This window comes from Squalius cephalus, assembly GCF_949319135.1.
Source record: "Squalius cephalus genome assembly, chromosome: 7".
In the NCBI taxonomy this organism is placed as follows: Eukaryota; Metazoa; Chordata; class Actinopteri; order Cypriniformes; family Leuciscidae; genus Squalius; species Squalius cephalus.
Genome location: NC_137128.1, coordinates 23,594,566 through 23,618,675, shown reverse-complemented (window position 1 = coordinate 23,618,675; position 24,110 = coordinate 23,594,566). Strand labels below are relative to the sequence as shown.

At 38.1% G+C, this 24,110-nt stretch overlaps 2 protein-coding genes across 7 annotated transcripts in view; both read right to left on the bottom strand.

The window, feature by feature from the left end:
• The window catches only part of arhgef4 (Rho guanine nucleotide exchange factor (GEF) 4), a 79,384-nt gene extending 66,231 nt beyond the window's left edge, over positions 1-13,153 (bottom strand). For 4 of the 5 annotated variants that reach the window (XM_079875745.1, XM_079875746.1, XM_079875749.1 and 1 more), the window contains exons 1-2: positions 12,483-13,153; positions 9,826-9,855 (exon numbers count right to left, since the gene is read on the bottom strand). In XM_079875745.1, coding sequence (XP_079731871.1) covers positions 9,826-9,855; positions 12,483-12,665 — 213 coding nt within the window. In that variant the 5' untranslated portion in view covers positions 12,666-13,153. Of the gene's footprint in view, positions 1-4,541; positions 4,682-9,825; positions 9,856-12,482 lie in introns of those variants that run through there. The other variant, XM_079875748.1, reaches the window with a different exon arrangement.
• A 795-nt stretch (positions 13,154-13,948) lies between these two features.
• amer3 (APC membrane recruitment protein 3) lies at positions 13,949-23,920 on the bottom strand. 2 transcript variants are annotated; one of them, XM_079877467.1, is made up of 3 exons: positions 23,845-23,920; positions 19,955-22,725; positions 13,949-15,747 (listed from the first exon to the last, which is right to left on the bottom strand). In XM_079877467.1, exon 2 carries the CDS (start codon positions 22,701-22,703, stop codon positions 19,971-19,973), a length of 2,733 nt encoding a protein of 910 aa, XP_079733593.1. In that variant the 5' UTR covers positions 22,704-22,725; positions 23,845-23,920; the 3' UTR covers positions 13,949-15,747; positions 19,955-19,970. The 2 variants fall into 2 exon arrangements, with proteins under 2 accessions (XP_079733593.1, XP_079733594.1); XM_079877468.1 differs by lacking the exon at positions 13,949-15,747 and adding an exon at positions 16,721-16,742.
• Between the last annotated feature and the right edge of the window lie 190 nt (positions 23,921-24,110).

Sequence of the window (24,110 nt, the reverse complement as noted above, 5' to 3'; positions counted from 1 at the left end):
AGGTTTCAGAAGGGTGCTCACGAGTGCCCTTGATGCGAACTTTAGGATGACCGCACGTGTTTAGGGTGCCATTTGGGACAAGGCCACTGAGCAGAACGCAGAAAATAAAGCATACCTTGATCTTATATGTCCTCCATAAAGTAGGGGACCTTTTAAAAACATTTACTGTCATTATATGAACATTTTCCGGCTTCTGACTGGCCATCACAGAGAAATATGCGTTTTGCAGTTGATGTAGTTACAATAGAGGCTAACTGCTATGCTCTAACACATTTGCAAATACAAGGTGTGAAATCAAGTTTGTGAAATCATGTTACAGGGATAATTCAACCCAAAAATTGTAATCCTGTCATCAGTTACTAACCATCATGTTGTTCCAAACCTATTTTTCTTCTGTAGAACATAAAAGATAGTTGAAGAATGTTGGTAAGCAAACCGCTTTGGTTACCATTGACTTGTGTGTACAAGGTTTGAAACAACATGAAAGTAAGTAAATAATGACAGAATATATATTTTTGGGTGAAATATACATTTAACATATTTGCGTGGAGAACATTTCAGGCTAAACAGACACAGGATATGACAAAGAAGCAAGACAAGGATAAGAAATGGGATTTCTGGAAACCCTCAAAAGTAGCTCTCAGCAACGTCTGACAACCAATTCCCTGCTTCATTTGTTGGCTGAAATTTCGCCAAGGAGCTGGACACATTTTGTGGATGGACTATATCTGTCATTGAGGTACTGACTGTACTACTGTGCAAGTCTTTGTTCAGATCACAGGGAGGGAATAAGAGGAGAAAGAAAAAAGAGCAAAGGAAATCTCTCAAACCACTGGACTTTTGGACAAAAGACGTGCTCTGAAACACAAGAAAAAGTGCTGCTCTCACACTTACATAGAGTTGCAAGACAGCCAATAAGAACACAGAGTCAGGGGACCTATGAAAAGCTTGTATAACTCCAGACAGGGGGCCGATATACTACAGAGGGAAAGCCCAGGAAATTACTTGAATTCTTGACATTAAACCACACTAGCACCACTATTTACTTTCTAAGGCCATTAGGGTGTAGTGCAGTGGTTCTCAACCAGTTTTGCTTCAGGACTTTCATTGCACATAAAGTATCAACTCAGCACAATTTCAGAACTGTTCATCATACAAAAGCAACAAAAATGTCCTTAAAATCAAATATTGAAATGTAATTATAGGCCTAACAATATGCAGGCTGAATAGGACATTTTGACAGAGTAATGATCTCAGCAGTCAATAAGTCACTGAGAGAGAAGAATATATAATGACAATTAAAATTCAAATAAAAATGCTGTTGACAAAATATAAAGAAAAAAAAACAAAACAATGCAAGATGATAACACAATGCACCAAAAAATAAAATCTATAAAGAATATGGTTGAAATAATCCAATTCAAAGAATGTTGTGGATTGCCCCACTTGAGCTGAGAAACACTGTTTACCCAGTATTTTTTAGTGTAAAAAAAAAAGATTGTTTAATTTAATGTTAAATTGTTTAATGTTACTTGCTGTTTCTTATTTCTTAAATTATTATGAAGTTTACTTCACAACTCATGAGTGTGAAAATTGTTTCAAAGTAAATCCAACACCAGTTTCATTCAGTGTAGTTCTGTTCATGTTTTTAAGGATGAGTACATGTCAGACAACCTGTCCATGTCTAAATTGTCTAGCTGGCTACCAAGTGAGAGATGTTGTACAAATATACAAATGCAAACTAATATCTAATTAAAATGAGCACTGAAAGGCTAATGAAAGGCTGAGCACTGAAAGGCCCTGAGAAAGAGGTCAAACGAGTGTCTAACCAGGACACCAACACCAGGGTGAAGGCTCAAAAGAAGGCTTGGCTGCTGCCCTAGGCTTGTGGTCCAGATCTGCAAGGAAGGGCAAGCTTGAGGCGACCAATCATCCTGTTCGGCTTTCTGTACCCACAAATGAGCTACTAGCTTCTGACAATGTCATATTCCAGTTACTCTAATAAATCTATGTGCAGTGTGTCAAAAAAAAGAAGAACTAGCGTGGACCAGAGAAGCGAAAATACTTCAGCCTCAGATCCTGGACGGGAAAGCATCCACCCTGCAATTTTGAGAAAGGGAGAATGTTCGGGCAGCATTGTGGACACTATGGACACTATTTAGTATTCGGCACCAGTGTCCACAGAAGCGGTTTTCCCCTGGGAAAAGAACGTTGACAGTTGGCAAATAAGGACTATGCCTTTGTGAGCAAACTTATGCAAAAACCTGACTGTTACTGTAAATCAGGCCCACTCTGGGACGTTTCTCTGGCTCTGGAGGAGTCAGGACTATCAGGGGGCCGAAGGGCTGGCAGGCTGTACAGGGCGAGACCGGAACGTTCCACATTTCTTTTCCTCTGGGACAGATGAAACACATTCATGGCCCCCACACAACATTGACACAACACCACGCCTTGTTTGTTTTTCTGAACTACGATTTTAACACACTTTTATTATTGGCAATGTGCAAAAGGGGGAAAAAATTATATCACTGATAAAAACAACAGCTGTTTCATGAGGGATACTAGCAGCTGCAGAATGCTACTGTACCTAACACAGCAACAATTCCATCGGCATGAGCACAACAGATATTTTCCAGAGCTGTTCATATCTCACTATCCAGCTGCATCCCAAAGGATACGAGAAAACACAAATGTTGAAACTCGTTCTGTACAAGACATTATAAACATTTATGGTTAAAAGCTGTTCAGCTCTCTTCTGTCTTTCTTTGTTTATAATTCTAACAAGTGCCAGCCATTAGTATTCGGTTTTACTATCAAACTAATGTCATTCAACACTTGTAGTTGTACCTGCTGTGATCCTAAATCAGTGCTATATAAAAGACTGTTGGTTCATGGATGGATGCTGACCTCTTCTGCTTTGTTTGACTGCCCTTTAACTCTGAACTCAGCAGGAGTTTAAAATAGCCTGTGACGGGCACAACAGATTATTCTAAAACTAGGAGGCTCAATCAGGACATCCCAGCAAGAGGTGAACAAGAATCCCAAATTTACTGCTTCAGCCCAACTAATCCAAAAGGAAGTCTAGGAAATGAAGGGGAAAACAGCGTCAAGCCAAGGTCAAGTAACAAATCAATATCTTTGAATCTGCTTATTCGATCATTAGCCTATATTTAGATATTTTGGTGAATTTCATGAAAACTGTCGAGAACATATCTTATAGCTTGTTAATTATCATACAAAGAGAAGTTTAATATTCCACTTGCATGATAAGTTTTACATGATACACAACACTGTTAATCTACTGGGGATGGTAAGAGGAGATGGTGGTTTTAAAGCTTTTTTTTGGGGGGGGGGGGGGGGTACCAAGGGGGATGTCATGCTCCCTCCCTCCCCCTGATTATAACATTATTTCCATGACAATTAAGCAAATTTCTCCAAATTCCTAATTATCGTAAAGCAAAATATCTCATTACTATTACTATACTGTAAAAAAAAGTTGTAATTTCTTTCTTAAATTGTTATGCAATTGTTATTATGATAGTAGTTGTTGAAATGTATTTAATTCATGCTGATTTAAATAAAAATAAATGTAGTATTGAGAATCTAATGAGAATCACCAATGAAAATAAAAACTCTAGACACAAGAAAGTCTAGACATATTACCATAATGAGATTTTTGGCGGAAATGTTTTGAGTTGTTATGAAAATAATGTCAAAAAAAAAATCTTAATGGTCCTATTTTTTTTTTTTTTCACTTTATTAGAATAATATATTTTTTATATTAAAATGATTACATCAAGTATATAAACTATTGCTAATTCCTTTTTTTTTTTTTTAGATTTCGGCATGAAATTGTGGTATCAAAACTATTATTTCTAATAGTTCACTGGACCAAACACATAATTCTCAATGTGGGATCAAACAGAGTAAACCTTTAAAAACTGAGAACAGTGGCCTACAACCTGTACAGAACTACATTACGCTGCTTCACAGAAGAGCTGTATCATAAAAATGTGAAGTCAAAGCTCAAATGTACACAATTCACATACTGTATACAACAAGAGTTCACAAGGCCAATACTGTGACGAATCAATGGAATCCATGAGATATTTACAGGCTTCACATCTAAACAATGAAGTTTTATTCAGTAACCCGTGGTATAACCGTGATGTGATATAGTCTACTTATATACAATAACAAATTATTGTCTTAACTATAGAAAACTGGAGAGCACAACTGCCATGGTGGTTCTATCAATGAAGGATTAAATAAAAAAATATTAAAAAATTGGCAAACCAATTCCCAACCTCTCAGCGTAAAACAAAAAAACCATTGGCAGCTACATTACAGCGTGGTGTAAAATAACATGGCTGAACAAAGAACAATGTGTTTGACCCATATACAGGTGTCTGCGCTGTAAAAAGTGTACATCAATGAGACAGAAACTGAGAAACATTGATGACAATAGTCATCTCATGTCCAAAAAGAAAATGGATTACTAAACTGACCACGAGAAGATTTAAGTAGTTTCTCAGACATACCTGTGCCATGTCTCTGTGGTCACAGCCTCTGTTTGGCATCCTAACAGCCACTCTTCTCAGAAAGCTGATCTGAGTTCAGCCAGACTGGCTCCCAGAGTCCATTCATCGCCCCTGACTGCTCCTCAAGCACTGAGACTTCCAGTTCACTCACTCCACAGCCTGTGGCTCAAACAGTGACACGAAAACAAAGGAGGAGGAAGGAGGAAGCCCATCCCAAAACACAGAGTGAAAGAGGGAGGAAAAAACAGAATAAGAGAAAAGGGCCAGTCAGGACAGCCTGACGGCGCTAAGAAATTCAGGTTTTCTGAATAAAGAGACCGAGAGAGACCAATCGCAGGGGAGCGGGTTCCCTCCTCCTTTTCTCCTGGAGGATGCTAATCATTTCTCAGAGCGGTTTTACAGGTAAAGTCTGTGTGCTCCATTTATTTTAACTACAGGGTGTTTGCATGGCAGTGTATCCTCATGAGGTTTACACAAACAAGTGCTATATTTTAAAGAGATAAAACGTGAAGGTCAGGTCAGGTGGATAATAGAGGAAGGAATATAAAACGCTTTCTTTCAAGTGAAAGGGAGTGATTCGCCTCAATTATTTAGAGCGGTGTTTCACAAAATAAGCAGTGTTTTTTTTGTCGTATTAAGTAACTTATTAAGTAACACTGCCCATTAATTCTTCGGTCACTTGTCCCTTTAAAGTCCTCATGAACACAAAAGTGACTTACCTGAAAGAATCAGTGTTTTTGAATGAATCGGTTAGGGTGAATAATTCAATGACTCGCTCGTAAAGACGTTTTCGTGATTCATTCCTGAATAACCTGACACCCATCACTGAAAAATTCCCACCACTAATGCACAGACTGACAGTCTTTTGTTGTTATTATTATCACTAAAATGTCATTTTAATCCAATCATTTTGTGTTGTAATTTCTATTTTCTAGGTTTACAACTAACCCACTTTTTTAAAATCACTCAACAAAAATCATGATCCACAGGTCAGCTTTCATATGTGCAGGTTCTAGTGCTTCAAGGTGAAAGGAAATAAACAACTTGCCAGTACAAATCTGGCACACCTCCTGCAGCCCTTCGCCTGTGGCAACTAACTCCAAAGAAGAAGAGTGTGCGTGAGAAGTCGCTTTATTCTAAAAGGAGAGGGAATGAAAAGAAAAGCAAGCACTTCCAGATCTCTTTGTTTAGGCCATAACGAATACCCCTGAATAACTGTCTCTCTCTTTCTCTCTCTCTCTCTCTCTCTCTCTCTCTCTCTCTCTGTCTCTGTCTCACCTAGCATGAAGCATGAATCTTGCACTAAATACTAACATATCATGGTCATAATGAATGCAGCCACCAAATGAAAGGCCTTTGTTCCAGGCAGGCATGTGACTTTTATTACTGCAAGTGATCAAAATCAGTTATTCGGTGTTGGGCGGGTTGAGGGGGAGCGAGCACAGAGGGAAGTTGTCAGTCAGAAGCTGAAAGAGGTCACAATGCAAGTGGGGCGGTACATGATAATGAGGAGCTCTTTCCGATGCCTGACTGATTATCGGACCACGTAAAAAATGCGACACTGCGCTGAAGTTCAAATGCGCGGACAAAACACACTGTCATTCCAGTTAATCCACAGAGGAAAGATCCGAAGCATAGAAACAACACAACTACTGCCAACTCTCTTTAGCTCCTCTTTTCACATCTCTGTGGTTCCCAGACATTTTTAGTGAGTACAGTAGTGTTTAACCCATTGTCTAAAGAAGTCTAAGGAGAGTAATTATGGAGCGTGCATCCAGAGAACTTTACCCATGGAGAAGTTTACCCTGGCAGTGCGCGGCTATCATCCGCTCGCCACATGAGAGTTTGCCGCAGCCAATGCAGCGCTCTAAAGCCAGCTCTGAGGTTCAGCACTGGGTCAGGAGTGTGACAGGTTACTCTTCCGGTCCGCAAACAAGAAGGGCAATGCCGGGACTTTAGGTGATTACGGACTATTATTAGAGTTAATGTGGGAGTTTATGACTGATGTAGCATTATTTGCATGTTTGTGGCATTATAACTCATGCTTCTAGCTTCTAGCACAGCCCTTCAAAGCATACTTCAGAGGAGCATGTGACCAGAAATCCAAGAATATGTCTCCAGGCTCGCGGAGTATAATAGTATGCCGTTTAAAGCATGTAAATACTTTGTAATACATACTCTGTATATAACCCATGATTTTCTTAAGTCTAAACTGAGTCAGCAAACTGCGCAGATGGAACCATTAGATCGATATAAAAATATACAAATATGCATTTGTACAAAGTAAAATCCTGAAGGTTTAATGTCAACATTCTTAAACACTCAGACCTATTTTAAATTAAATGTCACCCTGTATATTGAGAGACACCCATAACACTCAAAGGCTAAATGGCCCAGGAGATGATTTAAGTGACACTTGGCTGAGTTTATTACTGTAAAATAGGTACAAGCTGAGACATGAAGAGGCAGATTGGAGTTAAGCTGGAAAATCATGAAATTCTACCGGTATTTCATCTCCTGAAAAATCCCTTTCATCAAAGGCAACTGTTTTTACCTTCACTTTTAAAGTTTTATTTAGTATAACACGCCTCATTATTCAAATAATAATTTTTATTAATTACAATTACAATTTTATTTGAATTACAAATTTAATTATTTTGATTTTCCATTTCATGTAAACTTTATAATAATCAATTACTAAAATAAGTTGTAATAATATTTCACAATATTACTTTTTACTGATACATTTGATCAAATAAATGAAGCCTTGGTGAGCATAAAAGACCTCTTTCAACAAATACAAAAAATCTTACAGAGTCCGACCCCAAAATTTTGATTGATAGTGTATCAGTGATCGTATAAGCTCTTAACTGCTTTATTGAAGAAAATTACGAAAAAGGTACAGCCAAAGCATGTCTGGATGTTCCAAAAGGCCTTATTGGCTCAATTATCAAGAACAGAAAGCTACATTAATCACTCAGACAAGGCCTGAAAGATTGCGCCTCAAACTCTCAGCATGAATAAGATCTGTGCAGAAGCAAAGCGACGCCAAGAACGTTCTGTGGAATATACAAAGTTCAGTAGTGGAGAATGGAGCAAAGGTGCTGCTGTTAACTATATCAAGAGCTCTGCATAATACTAGCCTATGAAGGAGGGTAGATGCTATCACTCAAATGAGTTAAACAGAGGATGGCACTCAAAAGAGCCATATTTGAGCTCACAATAAAAGGTTTTGGTCAATTGACACAAAAATCAAATCAGTACGGCACAAATCTAACAACCTGCACTTCAAAAACACAGAACCAAGAAGTGTGACAAATCCTTCACTACTCAACCAACCAGAAGAACAACAAATATGCCAGGATTAATGGGTCAAATAAATTCACAACTGTAAGCTGAAAACATGCCTTCTGTTGTTTGATTGATGGTTCGTACTTTTCAGCAAGTAAAAGGCCTTTACTGTAATTCTAAAAAGGTAAATGTGAAAATAACTTTAATATTGTTAGAAATATTTCAAGATGAACACTTTAGTTTTAGATTAGGTTTACTTAATTATCATTCCTTTTTTAGAAAAATCATGTTAAAATGTATCAAATATGATACATCAGGCTTTTGAGGAATGTTTATTTGGACATTTTTTCAATCATCAGTGTAGTGCATGGCAATCAAAAACTACAGCTTAAAACTAAGCATTTAAATATCACCTTATCAGACATATTATTGGGAGATACAGAGTAACAACTGATATTTATATGTATTTTCTGTAAGTAGTCTGCTCAATGGTTTATTAAAATGTATAATTTCTAGCTATATAAATATCAGAAACTGCATCAAATTCCATTGTTTTGCTCAGATTGGGCCTTCTCACGTATGAGCTCCATGTTCACCTATGAGCCACAAAAGCCTAATGTATCAAATATGACACTCAACAACAAAAAAACACGTACAAACTTTTTTTTAAAGATTTTTTTTTTAGATTATGTCTAAGGGTTCAAAAAACGGTCCCATTTAAAAAAAAAAAAAAAAGATTTTTCTGACAATTATTATTTCATGCTTTACAGGGTTAAGGTTGTCATTGCTGAGGTACAAAATATCAAAGTGTATGCAGTCCTATTTCCTATGTCATTTATATTATGCAAGATGCCTATTATCCAGTTTAAATTCACCAAAAGCTATTTGAATGGGTGGGATTTACAGGCTATGATTCTCTAGATCAAATTGCCTTATTTTGCTGAACATAAATACCAAGTTCTGGCATGAAACTCTAGATCCAATGAGTGACCAACGAGCTGCTGCTCAACACTCAAATACCGGTAGTGTTGCGGTTACCAGTCTGCAGAGCACTTTGAGAAACCCTCCACCTTCCCCAGCTCCATCTGTATAGATCTGCCTACGAGGGGTTATTTCATGTATGTTACATGTGCAGCAGCAGATGAACTAAAACTACATATAACCTCCAATTATACTAACACTTAAGCTGAATGGTTTAACCTGACCCCTGACATAACATATTTGACTTAAAATTACATCATTAGTGCCAACAAAATCAGGTCAATGTTACAGCAAAAACTGCACCAGGGAACAAGCACTCAGAATGACTATGAACAACCTATTAATTAATTTACGCAACAATATTAGGCAACATTTCAATAAAACAAGAATGGAAGCAAACAAATTGTGTGACGGGAATCAGCAACTACTGGTGTAGGAAAGAGTGGTAAACTATCAGGACTAAAAATTCCATTTACTAAGAGGCAACACTGCCTTAAACCGCGATGCATAAAACCAACATCATTTTCTGGCCTGTTCATGCCTGATTAGAGCAATACAACACACTGCAAATCTTCTGTTCATGGTGTCAGGAGAGTGCACCAACCATCTGCAGACACTACACCTCAAAGCATTGCATAACTCCTTAGCATCATCCGACAAGTTAAGGCACAGCCTCTACAGCGGTGAAGGCAGATAGGCTGTTGGCAGCGTATATGAGGAAAAAGTACAATATGTCCTGATGGTGCATGCTTGATCCTCAATGATTACATCAAACCCTTTGGCTGAATGACGCTTGGTGGGATTAAATTCAAATGAATGAATCCTCATATTAAATGGAAAATGGCAGATCTAACAGTATTGTGCATTTATTAGACAATGAGCTCAAACTATTTCAATGCAGCAGCGTTAAAATGATCTAAATTAATTGAATGAGAATTATGACAATGATTTAGTGCATGTGACTTAGGGGTTTTCAGGTTCATCAATCTCTGACTCAAAAGAAAGAACTTACCTGGGGAAGAACTGCCGACGGGCTTAATCTCTGGAAACACACAAAAAGGAAACATACAAGACAGTTTCAAGGTGTGTTTTGAAGTACCAACAATTCTGAACAGAACATAAGCAAGGCATGTATTATCCTTAAATTAGCCTCAAATTGTTGACATGAACATAAACCACAAGGAACTGGTACGGCACAACTGAAACAATCATAAGACATTTTAGCGTTTATTTAGGGTGAGGTAAACAAGACGTTATTAATGCACAGCACATACCTACAGTATTATGACTTCTTTTGAGGTAAAAAAGGTCTCTTGCAATGAAATTATTTTTAAAGCCAATTGTAGTTAAAAGTAATGTTACCAAATAAACATTAAACAGAAAAAGCTAACCCATGGTGCTTGTTAAAAGCTACTGTTTCTTGTGCAACTCTTGTTCAGTCATAAATGTCTTAATAAATACATGCCTTTGTTTGATCTACCAGCCATCCATATGGTTCTCCACTATTTTAAAAGATCCTGCTGCACTTTAAAGTCGGTGATCATTCTTAACCAATCAAAACAATTAAAACCAGTTCAAGGTTGGGCTGTGACCTCTGATCTAAGGCAGCCGGTTCCGTTTCATTGCAAGAATGCTAAAAAGGTAAAGAGTGTAGGTTCAGGATTTATATCATCTTTAATTAATCCCAATTAAGTTGTCCAATTTTATCCAAATACATTAGGAAGCCATACAGGAATAGGCTCACTGAAGCTTATTGAAATAATAGAGCCTACAAAAGAAGTATTAATAATACAAACTGTAGTCTTTTATTCCCTAAAGAATCCAACAAACCACTTTGTTGCTGAAGTTTGGGCATGCAGATGTTCTTTAGCTACGCCTTGCTTAGAATAAAAGATGCTAAACCCCAGATAAACCCCTAATAGGTCATTGAGAAGTGCTTGTGATTTACAGCTGTTGCATTCATGGAAAGGTTCAAATGGCAGCAGTTCAAAGGCTGGTTGAGGGGATAGTGCATGGATGCAGTCAGACAGCCATTCCAGACGTTTCAGTGCCCTAAGAAACGCTCCAGTGTTGGAACAGGTTCAAGGATTTGGCTGCATTTTTCCTGGCAAATATGGAGCCAATACAAAAAAAATTTATAGGTCGAATTTATCTGTTGCTTAATTGGAAATCGCTTATCTTTTGAGTTTTGAATTCATTTGTTAGGCTCAAGGAGATCAGATCAGCTATGATTTAATCAAGGGCATAGATCATAACCATTACAATTACAGCCGACCCCAGCAATTTTAGGGAGATAATCCTTACTTTTCACAATCCCCCACAACTTTTCAATGGCCATACAATAGCCAGAGTGATGATGATGTCACACCTTTCAACTGCCTCATACCATGTTATGATTGAGGGTATAAAAGGGGTGTGATTGAGGGGAAGGGGGTAAATAGTTCAATACTGATGAGCTTAACAGACCACCTGGGTTGAAGCAGGTGGAGGGTCTGACTCCACTCAAAGCAATTTTAACTTTCTAAGGAGTGAATCTACTGTGAGGCACATCTTCACCATCTGTTATGAACAAGACCATACTCTAGATTAGTTGTTGTCAACCAGTAAATCATAAAATGAGTACAATTTAGAAAAAAGAAGCACAAAATTAAAACTGACATCTTTTTGATTACATATGATTATGATGAATATTTTGAGATTAAAAACTGTTAAGAACCACTGCTTTAGATAGCCTACAAAAGCAGCTGTCAAGTACAGTACATGCGAAATATTCCTCTCTAATAGTTTGGCTATTCCCTCTAAAAGGGAAGTTCTTAATGAAAGTTATTAAATATTTTTGAGAAAATGGCACCCTGAGTTTGTACAGGCCTAAAAACCCATATCTAATATAATAATTATACCTACGGTTTTTATGACATTATTTGAGAGGCAAACATTTCTACTTATAATTTTTTTTTTTTTTCATTCTGCACAGTTAACTAAAGTTAACTACCACAAAAATGGTGAAAATAATTATACATTTAAAATAAAATGGTGACACAGCACCTAATATATACACTTTCTCTCTAAAATATAGATATTTTCTAACTTAGTATTTTTGTCTTGTTTTTCAGTACAGATATTTAACATTCTTAAAGCATGAAATATTTAATTGAGGAGCAAAATGACTTAAGATATAAAGTCTTGTTTTCTGAAAAATGTATCAAAATTAAGTTTGAGTTTATAGTGTTCTTACAAAAAAATATCTGCCAATTGGTCAGAGATATAAACTTCAAAGCAGAAAAAGGTTATTATTCTTACACCATTGGCAGTTTTTCTTCTCGTTTTAAGCATAGTCACTTAATTTTGATAAAAAAAATATCATATCATGTCATTTTGCTTCTCAAGTATCTTTAAGAACTTTTAAGAATATTTAATTTGTAGTCTACTGTAAAACAAGACTAAAATGCTAAGTTAGCAGTGCAAGTTATTGATGACAGTTTAGATGTTATTATATTGTCAACTACCCAAATAAAGAGAAAATAGTATTGATTTATGTAAATAATCCAGACTAGTATGCAGAACATAATTACAGTAAGACGGTTAACAACTTTGGGCCTGACTTTATTGTGGAGCGTTTAAATATTGTTCATTACTTCAAATTGTGTTTTCAAATGCAGCATGCCTTACCTGACACAACTTCACAACTGTCCAACAAAATATGTAAGCGGAGAGGGAAAACTTAGCCCTCATGTATCGCTCCGGTAAGCAGGCGAGATGCATCTGCACCTCATCCAGTCCCCCGTCTCCAGCAGAACGCTCCAGTTCACAGCCATGCGTCCCAGTACCGTTCCCAGCGTCTTGCTCTTCCATGTTTACAATGACTTCAACAAGTTTAAAAGTTCTTTAAAACAGGCAAAACGTTCTAACAGTACCTGTCTGCTTCATGTTGGTTGTTATCAAGTCATCTGAATGTCACAGAAGGCAAAGGCTCTTGAACAGTGCATGACATTTGTGAGTACTCAACCGCAGGTGATAGTGCAATGTTTATTTCATCGCTGTCAGTAGTTAACACATATTTTCCAGCTCCGCGAAACGCGAGATGTAACTTACTTGTGACGCGACGGTGTATAAAAAGCAGTGCAAAAGTCTCTGGTGTGGTGTAACAAATTCCAGCGTCCCACGTTGTTTGTCGGTGACAGTCAGGGGGGGAGAGGAGGCAGAGTTTCAGATCCAACACCTCCTCCATCTACAGTACATCGTAAACGAGCGACGCGACGAGACAAACCAGAACGCGCCCATTATGAACAGCGACGAGCATTCGAGCGTGAATTGTAGACGGAATTCTGACGTCAACGCCCAATGGACCAATCAAACACTTCGTTTACGCAAACAGCGCGACGCGACAAACTAAAACACTCACATTCAAATCAATCAAACTATCTACGCACGCTCGCTTGCACTGTAAACAACTTCAGTACAGAATGCGGTGTGAATTATATGAGGTCAGTTGGTATTTTAAGCATAATTATACAATAATAGGTGTGTTTTTTTGCTTGCAAAGAAGTTCGTCACAATACCAAAAAGCTGTATTCTGAGTGATTTCACACAGCCTATCCAAGGACCCTCGCCTCATCCATAAAGGGACCCCTAACACTTTATTAAAAACAGTAAATATTATATTATTATTACATTATAGTTTAAGATCATCACATTTATGTTCTTTCAAATAGTGAGAGATATTTTTTTAGTTTAATTGTACATTATTTTTTATTTCCTACAGTCCCCATGCAGTATCTTCTCGGACCTCTGGTTGAAAACCCTGGACATAAAAACATTAAGCTCTTTATTGTATTACATGACATTATTGTAATGTGATTAGAGAAAATGTTAATGGCTCTGCAAAGTTGTTTTAACACCCAAATTCAATCCCAGACTTGTTGATGTGATTTTGTCTTAAAGCACAGCCGGCGCCAGGCCTGATACAGGGCTCTGTTCAGTTACAGTTGTTTGCTTTGCTATTGTTCTGTCTATTAAGCAATGTCTGAGCTAGTCAGTACATACAATGCTGACACCTCAGCTCATCTGCTTTGGAAAAGAGCCAACATCTGAGTTTAAATCAACCACAAATACAAAAAGACAATGTAAATGCACATGGATTCATAAATAGGTTTTTATTAATACAGTGAGGCAAGCACATCAATATACATATTGCACAGAACTATGATAATTGTCAGCTGCCCTGTTTTGAAAAGAATATAATGGCACTAAGAGGTGACAAAATAACCGTTTTTTTTTTTATACTCCATTCCAACAATATCTGCACTTTACATAGTTTATATAGCCTACAAAATCATGCAACACATTCATTTTGCAATATAGTCATTCATATTGTTAGGATATTGTGAGTCTTTCATGCTATTATCTGTATCTAATTCTTGGATTTTGACAGCTTATCCTGAGAAGTAATATAATTACATCTTTACAAGAAATACAGCGACACAGATATAACAATTCAATTTTACCATATCAAATAATATAATATAAGTAAGCTATCTGAAAAGCTTCTGTTCAATGCTAAAAATTTTAATGCCAAACTACAGTGCTTTTATTGAGGATTATCACTGCCTTCAATACTGACACCCACCCTGTACCAGATGTTGTTACGGTTGATGCTGATCTAATGAAAAACAGGTTGAGGCCCTGAAATTTAATACTTTACTAATAGCTGCTAAGATTTTGGCAGAAAGGGCTTACTTTTGATTAGAGCAATGATTGCATGCATATACAGACACTTCTATAAGGTACCACTTCCTTGGTATCCAACTTAGATTTTATCCTTTCAAAATATGAAATTTTGGTTTATTTATATACACATCCATCACCATTAAGAGAATAATAATGGCCCAAATAGTTGTTCAATGTTAACAGATATTATTAACTAAGTTCAATGTTAACAGATATCTACCCCAATATAGATGTGCAGACGTCTATATTTAAGCAGATAACTGTCTGCTCAAAGATATATGTGAAGACATATATAGAATAGTCATACCAGGGGTTGTTTTATGGGAATTCTGTTCAAAAACAACACCAGTTGGACTTTTGCGGTCTAGGTTTAGTTGTTGAGTTGAAGTATTTACCAAGTAAAAAAAAAAAAAAAAGGGCCGAACTGGCAGAATTGCATTCCAAAATGGACAAAGACGACAAGTAAAAGTGCCACCTGCCTTCTTTGTGAAGAGGCCTACTATGTATGAATGGAGCCTTTTTTTGGTAGCACTCATCAATTCTGGTCACATCAGCCAGATCAGAGGCGTTCTTTCAAAGGCCTACTTTACCTCATTTATTCACTGATACACAATTATCCGTAATTGGACAAATGAAAATGCAAACTTGATTCCATTGCAATGTCTCCAGCTGTCCCAATCCTTTAAAAGAAATTGGCCTTTACTCTTCCAAACTCCAGAATAGAGCTTTTCAAATAGCTAGTTAGATTGTTTCGATATGCAAAACAACCTAAGTATAACTTCCCACAATGTATTTTAAATTCCGTAAGTGAACCGTAGTTTCAAAAAGTTTTCTTTATTAACACAAGTTTAAAATGTGTCCGTTGGACATTAATAAAGTGTTAAAGTTATTGCACTAGTATGTCTTTGATCCTTGGTTTGAAAATTCCAGTAATAAACTTGCAATAAAAAATAGCAGTGATTGCAGAAAAACACTGATACGACAGGTTTCAGACAAATGTTACTTCTCCAACAAACGGATCAACAGACCTGTTGTTGTTCCAGGCTGACAGTGTTGCTGAGTTGACAGTAAAATGAGCAAACATGTCAGATTTCTTGAGGAAAGATAGAGGCTTTGACAGCTGGTAGAGCTGGTAGGCTTCCCGGAGGGCTGAGGTACTGGACAGAAGAAACAAGTTTGAGACAGGCAGGATCCACAAAATCAGAATCTGTACAAGAGAAATAAGAAGAAAAAAAAAACATGTTCATGTAGAAGTAGCTCAAAGGTTGAATCTCACCAAGAAATGCAAAAAAAAAATGTAAGAAAACATTCTTAATCTAATATACTGTAGAGTATAAAAATCGTCCTGTCCCAATACAATTTCCTTTTAAAAATTAGCATAAATTAATGAACCAATACACTGATGTACCTTTATAATTACATTTGTACTTTTCAATTTTCAATTTAAATCATACAAAAGTACAACACATTACAATTTAAAGACTGAATAATACATTTTTACACATTACAACAATGAGGATTTAGGCAGGACATCTCGGATCGTCATGTAAAAATGTCCTGTATTTTTCTTTATGTAAAAAATATAATCTTTCATTTTCTCACGATTTTGGGGTGAAATATGATGTGACAGTGTCCGTGAGATTCATGCTGTGATTCTATTATTTACTAATCTAGTTCACTTTCAACATCTAAAGAGACAAAATTTCACTCATGTCTTTGCAAATTATTTGAAGCAGCTGCACCAGATAAATGACTCTATACTTTGAGACAAATGATTGTTTTATGCAAGCATCAAGGGTCTACAGTTCCAGCAGTGAAGTCTATTTCCTTTCCATCCCAATGTCCTGCACGAAAACCTAATTCCATCCCTCAATATTGACACAGTCCCCCATTGTGTCCCACATCACTGGACTAAATCGTCCGTAGTGTCATGCAACCAAACTAACAGCATGAGGCTTATTCCCTAAGCCAGAAAACAGAACAGAGTCCTGTTCAGCATCACCTCTCTCAATGGGTAGCAGTCAGCCAGCTCTATACATCTGCTCTGTAGTGGCTCCCGGGTTGCTAAGAACACTCCCAGGAGCACACTGATGGATTATAGACCAGTCAAAGCCAACATGAACCTCTTCCCCTCTGGCTGCAAGCCGAAACTGCTGGAGAGCAGCATCAGATGAGACAAGCATGCGTAGAAAATGTCCTGCTCTGATGAAAGATAATGTATGAGGAAATACAGACAGGCTTAGTCAGAATTTGGTGAAGAAACGCAGGTGGTTTAAACATTCTGTTCAAGCTCACACTGGGTTTTTTGTAATCATGCATAGGTTGTCAAAGGTCTACTGCCACATAGTGGCCAATCGGTACTTTTGCAATGTAAAAGTAACACTGTTTCATCTGTAATCCTCTCATTCTTATCAAGGTTAATTAAAAACAAACATGTCCACCTCTACTATCACATAATAAAACATGTTTGGCTGAACTGTGTCCCCCACTGTGCTGCAAATCATATTTTCCAGATGCAAGAAAACAGCTGTCTGCTGTGCGAAGATCCACTGAGAGCTGTACAGGAAATAAAAGTGTGTCAATAGACCATTCACTACTCATGTTCAACCCCGAGACCATGATATAACTATCCAAAATAATACGAGCAATTTACCTCAGGGCAGGCCAACATTCAAATGCATTTCCTGTTAAGGAAAAACAAGCTCCACATTTTTATTGTACACTGATCTGTTATTTGACTAAAAAATGCACTAAAACAAACACACACCAAAAAAAAAAAGTCCTGTCTCACACTCTCTTGATGTGGTCCTGTCACAATGACATTCTTTTATTAGCTTATTATCTTCTAAAGCAGCTCTGTTATGAACAGAAGCAGACTGAAGGTGGGTAAAAATTCACTTTAGCTGATTAGAGTGACAGTGGAACTCAAGATGAGTTCAGCATTTTCTGGTAAACAATCAGTTTACTTGCCAACAATCTAGCGAAAAGGCTATTTATCTAAAATGCAAGAGGTTGATTGGTTCTTCACATGTTCCTACAATTCCACAAGAGGAAACATTATCTTCCACTGAACCGAAAACAGTGGTTCCCTTTCCATATTTTTATTTAAAATATATAGTGTAATCAGCATCTTTAAGAATCACAAAATGTATTGTGTTTAATTAATGTAATATCATCATCAATAAACACAGTTTGAAGGTTTGAAGCAACATTGTCATAATTACAGCAGAAACACCAGAATAAATATTTAAGTGAATATATTTTCTTGGAAAGTGGGTGACTTTAAGTCAAAAAGGTTGACAACCACTGATCTAGAAGATTCACATGATCATCGCACGTTCTTTGAGTGAAGGTACATGTAACAACCTGCAGTCTTTTCTCTCTGTGTCTGTGTGTGTGTGTCTGTGTGTGTGTGTGTGTGTGTGTGTGTGTGTGTGTGTGTGTGTGTGTGTGTGTGTACACTTGTACATCTATCTTTGTGAGGACCAGTTTGAGTTTTAGACCATTGGAGTGAGGACAAAGAGATTAAAGTGAGGACATTTTGGCCGGTCCTCACTTTCTGAGACCCCTTTAAAGGCCTGTTTAAGGGGCAAGACTTGGTTTTAGGGATAAGGTTATAATTGGGTTCGGGTTAGGCACTTAGTTGTGATGGGTAAGCTTAGGGTAAGCGGCTAGAGATTGCATTGTGTCAATGAAAGTCCTCATAAAGATAGATATACAAGAATGTGTGTGTGTGTGTGTGTGTGTGTGTGTGTGTGTGTGTGTGTGTGTGTGTGTCTTATTTAATTATTTACAAGCTATTCTCCTCAAATTCCATTTACTTTCTGTTTCACTATTCTGATTTTACATTATTAATTATCATACGTCATATGTTCTTATTTTTGATCTTAGCAAAACATCATCAAAACAACCCTACACATGTGAGACGCATAAAACAATTGCATGAAATAATTAGCTGGCTGCGGCATCAGAGCCTTACGACTTCATTTCTGTAATGTATTCTAGTGGAATGTGTAAAACGTAATATGTGATGATGTAAGCTGTACACAACAATACAATCTCCACTCTCATGCTGGTACACTGCCGATATACTGAATGCCTTCCCATCTATGTGCTGTTGCTATGGTTTCAAGATATCAGCTGAAATATATAACAAGACACAGAAATGTAGGGAGGATATCTGACCTTGAAGCATTAAAGCAGCTCTGCTACCCTTAGTGCTCATTGATTTACTCCAAACACTCTCGCCTAGAGTATAACTCGCCTATAACTCTGAAGCTGCTATGCAAGTCATTTCTAAAGGAACAAATCCACTGCTTAATGTCGTTTTCAAAGTATCCATATCAATGTATATCAGTAGACAGTGCAGCTCTTTGTTTTTGTGGTATAGTTTGGATGAGAGTTCTAATAATAGACCAAATGTCTCAAACCCTTCCCTCCCCTGAAATCCTAATAACAAATGCAGTCCATCAATGCTCAGTGACGCATGCACCAAACAACCCATAGATGAGAGTCTTCAAGCACCTCTGCTGACCCATGCAGCTACAGCAGTATAATTCCCAGAAAGCCTTGAAATGCTGAGACACAAACTCTTCCCCTGACACAAGCACAAAACAGTGACCACTGCCTCCCTTACGATGTAATTAAGAGAAGAGGTTTTTAAAGGTTTTAAATCTGTAATATTGTGCTTCTGAACTGTTGTGATAGGCAGCGCAAAACGACACTGAACTACATCATATACTAGATAAACTACATTGAACAAGCTTTAAAGAGCATAAGATGGTGGGAGATCTTAATATATAAATAAATAATCACAGGTTGTGTCTTTCTGTCTGACACCTCATTCTGCGCTGATGCAGCCCTTGACAGCCTGTACAGTACAGCATGCCAATTTGTTCACCTCTTGCCATTGTTTGTGAGTGAAATGAAGGAGAATATGCTTGCTGTGAGTATACCTGCAAGCCATGTGAGAATGTGAGAGCGGGATGAAGGACTAAGTGACATGTTTCCTCTGAGGCATATGGTTCTTCTCAAGCACCCCTACAGTCATTAATAATGAAACTTTTCTCAGCTCTATTTTTCTTGCAATAACATTGCAATTATTTGGACAGCTACAAAGCAAGCAAATACATGTAGATGTACAGTATGAATTACTTTATGCATGTCAAGACTCAAGACCAAATGTCCTAAACCACAATAAGAGCGTGAACACTTGCAATTTACAGCCTTGGAAAAGTTTCATAAAAACATTAAAGAACTGGGTAGTCAACATGACATGAAGTGGTGTCCTGCAGTGTGACATGGATCTAAAATAATATTTTTCAATTTTCCAATTAGATAGATAGAGAGATAGATAGAGAGATAGATAGAGAGATAGATAGATGTGCTATCTCTCGATTAGAAAAATCCAGCACCTGTTTAATATGGCCTTTACTTCTTCATTCTGCATCTTCGTTCTACTTTCCTATCCTCTGGAAAGACACTGCATGATCCCTCAATATTCACAGCCGCGTTCTTGCGATGACGCAACCTGTGCTTCTTTTTGGCTGGAGTTCCCTCTGCCATCTCATTTAAATGGTCGATGTGGTGGTCCTCTCCGCAAAGAAACTCAGAAGAGGCAGAGGCCATGAGAGGAAGAGATGTAGGCCTGGTTGCTTGATATACGTCTGTGTCACCAGATTCAACAGCACATGAACCGTACGTTTCCAACACCAAATCATTGGAAGCATTAGTAGTGACAAAGCCAAGTCCCTCAGTCTCCAAAAGGGAAGGTGTCACATCTTCAGAAAGGCTAGACGGCCTCAAGCGATGTCTAGCATGCAAGGCTCTCTCGGTAGTTGCCACTGGCCTTTTCTTGTGTTTTGACTTCAGGTATTTTTGAGATTGTCCTTTGTTCCTTTTTACCCCTTGCTCAGATACAGGGACATCTCTTACCTCACAGCTTGAGTGAGTTTGAGTAAAGTTGATCTTCATAGAAGACAACTGACTAGCACACTGCTCAACAAGGGAAGCTATGCTGATGTCACTTCCTATCCCGCAGGTGCTGGCTGGGGATTGTATATCTCTGGTTATTGGCTGTGGAGTTAAAGTGAACCTGGGAAGACTGGCACGGGCCCAAAGGTCTGACGTTTTGATGTGCTCAATGAGGGACATACAAGAACGGCACAGGTGCAGATCTTTAGCTCCGTTTTTCAGGGAACTCTTGCAAGATTCACAAAGAGATTCCTTGTTTATGGCCAACACAAACAAAGACCTTGTCCCAGAGCCAGGGGAGCTTACTACTGGAGACTGCAAATCTCCACCTGGAGTCATTGGAGAGTCGACATTGAATATTCTGAAACACACACCACTCGTTGGGGTCTTGGGTTGATTCTCTGGAGAGGCCAAGGTTGACATCACTGTGTTTGCATCATATTTCAAGGGCAGAACACCAACACTTTGCTTCCTTGGCTCTTTAAAATTAATTCTATCTCCTCTACCGTTAACAGTTCTTGCTCCTCTTGGTGGTTTTCTAACCCTTTCTGACTGGGTTTTGCATCTCAGACATAAATCTCCTTCAGCGCTACTTTGTGAAGATCTTAGTTCTGTTGGGTTGCTTTTGTCTGTCCTATGCTTCAGCCAGTTAACTATACCCATAGCCAGAGATATCTCAGTGTCGCAAAGCTTTAGTAAGCAATCCTTCCCCGTCCATTTACTTTCCAGGAGCTCTTGACCAACAAAGTCCCGAGCCAAAGGTGGGGCAAGATTTTCCTCTGCTCCAACATGGAAGCTGTACATGGATAATGGATAATCACTGCACTGGCCAACAATGCTGTCTGATAGGTTGATGTCATCATCAAAGATTGGGGTAATTTCTGTCTCGCTGGGGTCACAGAATAGCTCATAAAGAGCATCTCCACTGTATGTGTCCCTAGGGATCTTGCTGGAATGCACTGGAGTGAGGGAACTTCTGCTGCGGTCCTCAAAACCAGGAGAGACATAATCACAGTAGCCCTCATCACTGGTGTTCCCTTGGTTGTCACTTTTAGGAGTTACCACATTAGTATTAAGTTCCCTGGACTCAGATTCTACAGATTGGGGTGTATTTACCATTACATCTTCAGACGTGGATGTGGAAGGAGATTTCATGATAGGTGTTGTGGATTTTGTTGTATGTTCCGTAGCTTTTGAGATTTGCCCTAAATGCAAAGTTCTGTTTAGGGTTTCCCACAACCCAAACATGTCCAGGACCTCAGCATGAGCTGGAGAGGCCAGACACTCCTTTCCTCCCTGGAAACCTGCAGTGGTAGGGCTTCGCCTCGGAGCTTCACAGGAATCTTTGTCACGCTCAGGGCTAAGGATGCCCTCAAGAGATACAAGATCGTCAGCAAATATCTCACCACAACCAGCCTGAGATCCAAAGCTTTTTAATGAGGCAGAATCCTCACAGACGTGAAGACAACATTCACTGGAAGAATCGGAGGGAGTCTCACTGAAATTATCATTGTACCTGTTTCTTGCAAGAGTATGTTCTCTGTGCCTTGCCGTCTTCCTCGTACGTTTCAATGTTGGAACATTTTCACCTGCAACATGGCATGGTGTACTCGGTGAAGTAGCTTTCTCATGTTTGTGTCTTTTGTGAACGAACAAATCCTTAATGGCCTTTCTAGGCTTCCTCAGGGAGATCCTCTTTTTAGGAATGGATTTGGCTATGCAGGGCACAAAGGGCACTTGAGGTGTTAGGTTACGGTAATCGATGATTTCGTGACTGCTGCCTGATGTATCCCGATTCTCACGAAGCAACCTTAGAGGTGCCTCGAATCCTGAAAAGCTGACACTGGTCACTAGCTTATGGTGATGGCGCCGGTTAGTCGCATCTTTGTATCTAGGGCTCTCAGTTTGCTGCAGTCTCATTCCTCTCACACAGTCATGGGTTCTGCTTCTTTTAACAGAGCCGCGGAGTCGTCCATGACCTTCTGAGAGTGTGTCACTAATCTCTTGAGAGAGTATGTCCAGAGTGTCTGGCACAGGTGAGGATGGGCTTTTATCAGTGCTTTGTATATTCACAAATCCATTATCCAGGGTGTTGTGAGATTTGTGCTCTTCAGGCCATTTACTTAGACCATGTGCCTTACTTGACCTCTTTGAATCATCTGAAGTGTCTTCGCTCTTTGACAGCTCCATGTTTTCATATACATAACTGTAACTGGGTGTGAGAAAAATACAGGATAAATAATGATAATTATGATATTTAAATTCATAAGATCAAGAATATTTCAATGAACCTAATAAACAGAAACTATAAAAAAATAAAATAATAAGTACACTACATCTCTTCAATCACAAACAAGCTAGATTTATGACTTGTTTAATCAGCACATGCTCAGTTGAGTCTCTCTCTGCCTGATAAAAGTGTGATCGCTAATTTTTATTATTTTGGATGTCTAGTAGGCTATTTTGTTTTGATGTTTGATGCTTTTGAATCTAAATTGGCTATGAAGTTGGTTAGAAATTTCTACATGCAAAAGAAATTTACAACAAATCAATCTTCAAAACAAGTAGGCTACTAAACATTATTTCACACACAAAAAAAAAAAAACAATAAAGATGAAAACTGCTCATACCAGCTAATCAATATATTCACGTGGAAAGGAATTTAAACTCATTTCACATATTTATAATGCGGGTCCCTCCATGACAGCTGAAAGATCTGCCTTACAAAAGGTGAAAACAAATCAGTAATAACAAGTAAACAATCTGATGATGTTACTTTTGAGGTGGGCTGGGCTAACTGTAATACTTGCATTTAAATCACTATTATGACGTAATATTTCTCAAACTAAGTATTTATACTAAACATACAGTATGATTTGTAATAACACAAAAAGGAATAGTGTTACAGTTGCTCAGTTCTGCCCTATTATGATTCTTCTCAGATTGAAACACTGTAACTTCTAATTTTCTTTTAACTGTAACTCATATTTGATAACACAAGGGCAGTCTGTATAGCTTATAAAATAGGTCACACGTGTATATTATTACAAGATTGAGCATTATATGACTCTACAATTCGCAATAAACAATAACAGGTCGTACTAACGTAATGAGCCAGTTGTAAACGCCTCAAAAATCCAAAATTCCACTGACATTTATGGAAAGAACTCCTATTTTATCGTACTCTGCCCAATGACGAGCAATCCATCGTTCGATTTCTTTTGAGCAACGCCTTGAAATACACGTTTCACCCTTCAAGAAAGCCAACTGAATTCTAATAAATAAACGCATTACATTTGCGCGTCATTTCAACGCTCATTTTAATACATACCTAAAGCAGATTGTGGCAGAAGGCGTTTGGCGGGAGCTGGTGGTTCACACGCGCGTGACAAGATGGGATGCTCTGGCTGTCAGCGCGCGTGTGAAGATAATTACGATAACCAATCAGAAGACCGCAGAACCACAGCATCACCACTTACTGATCATAAGCCTGGATACAGAGAGCGGCGGGACGTTCTCACACTGTGTAAAGTGAAATATCACTGAAAGGCTTTCACAACATGCCTTGTTGTGAAATATAAAGCCTCCAGCTCAGCT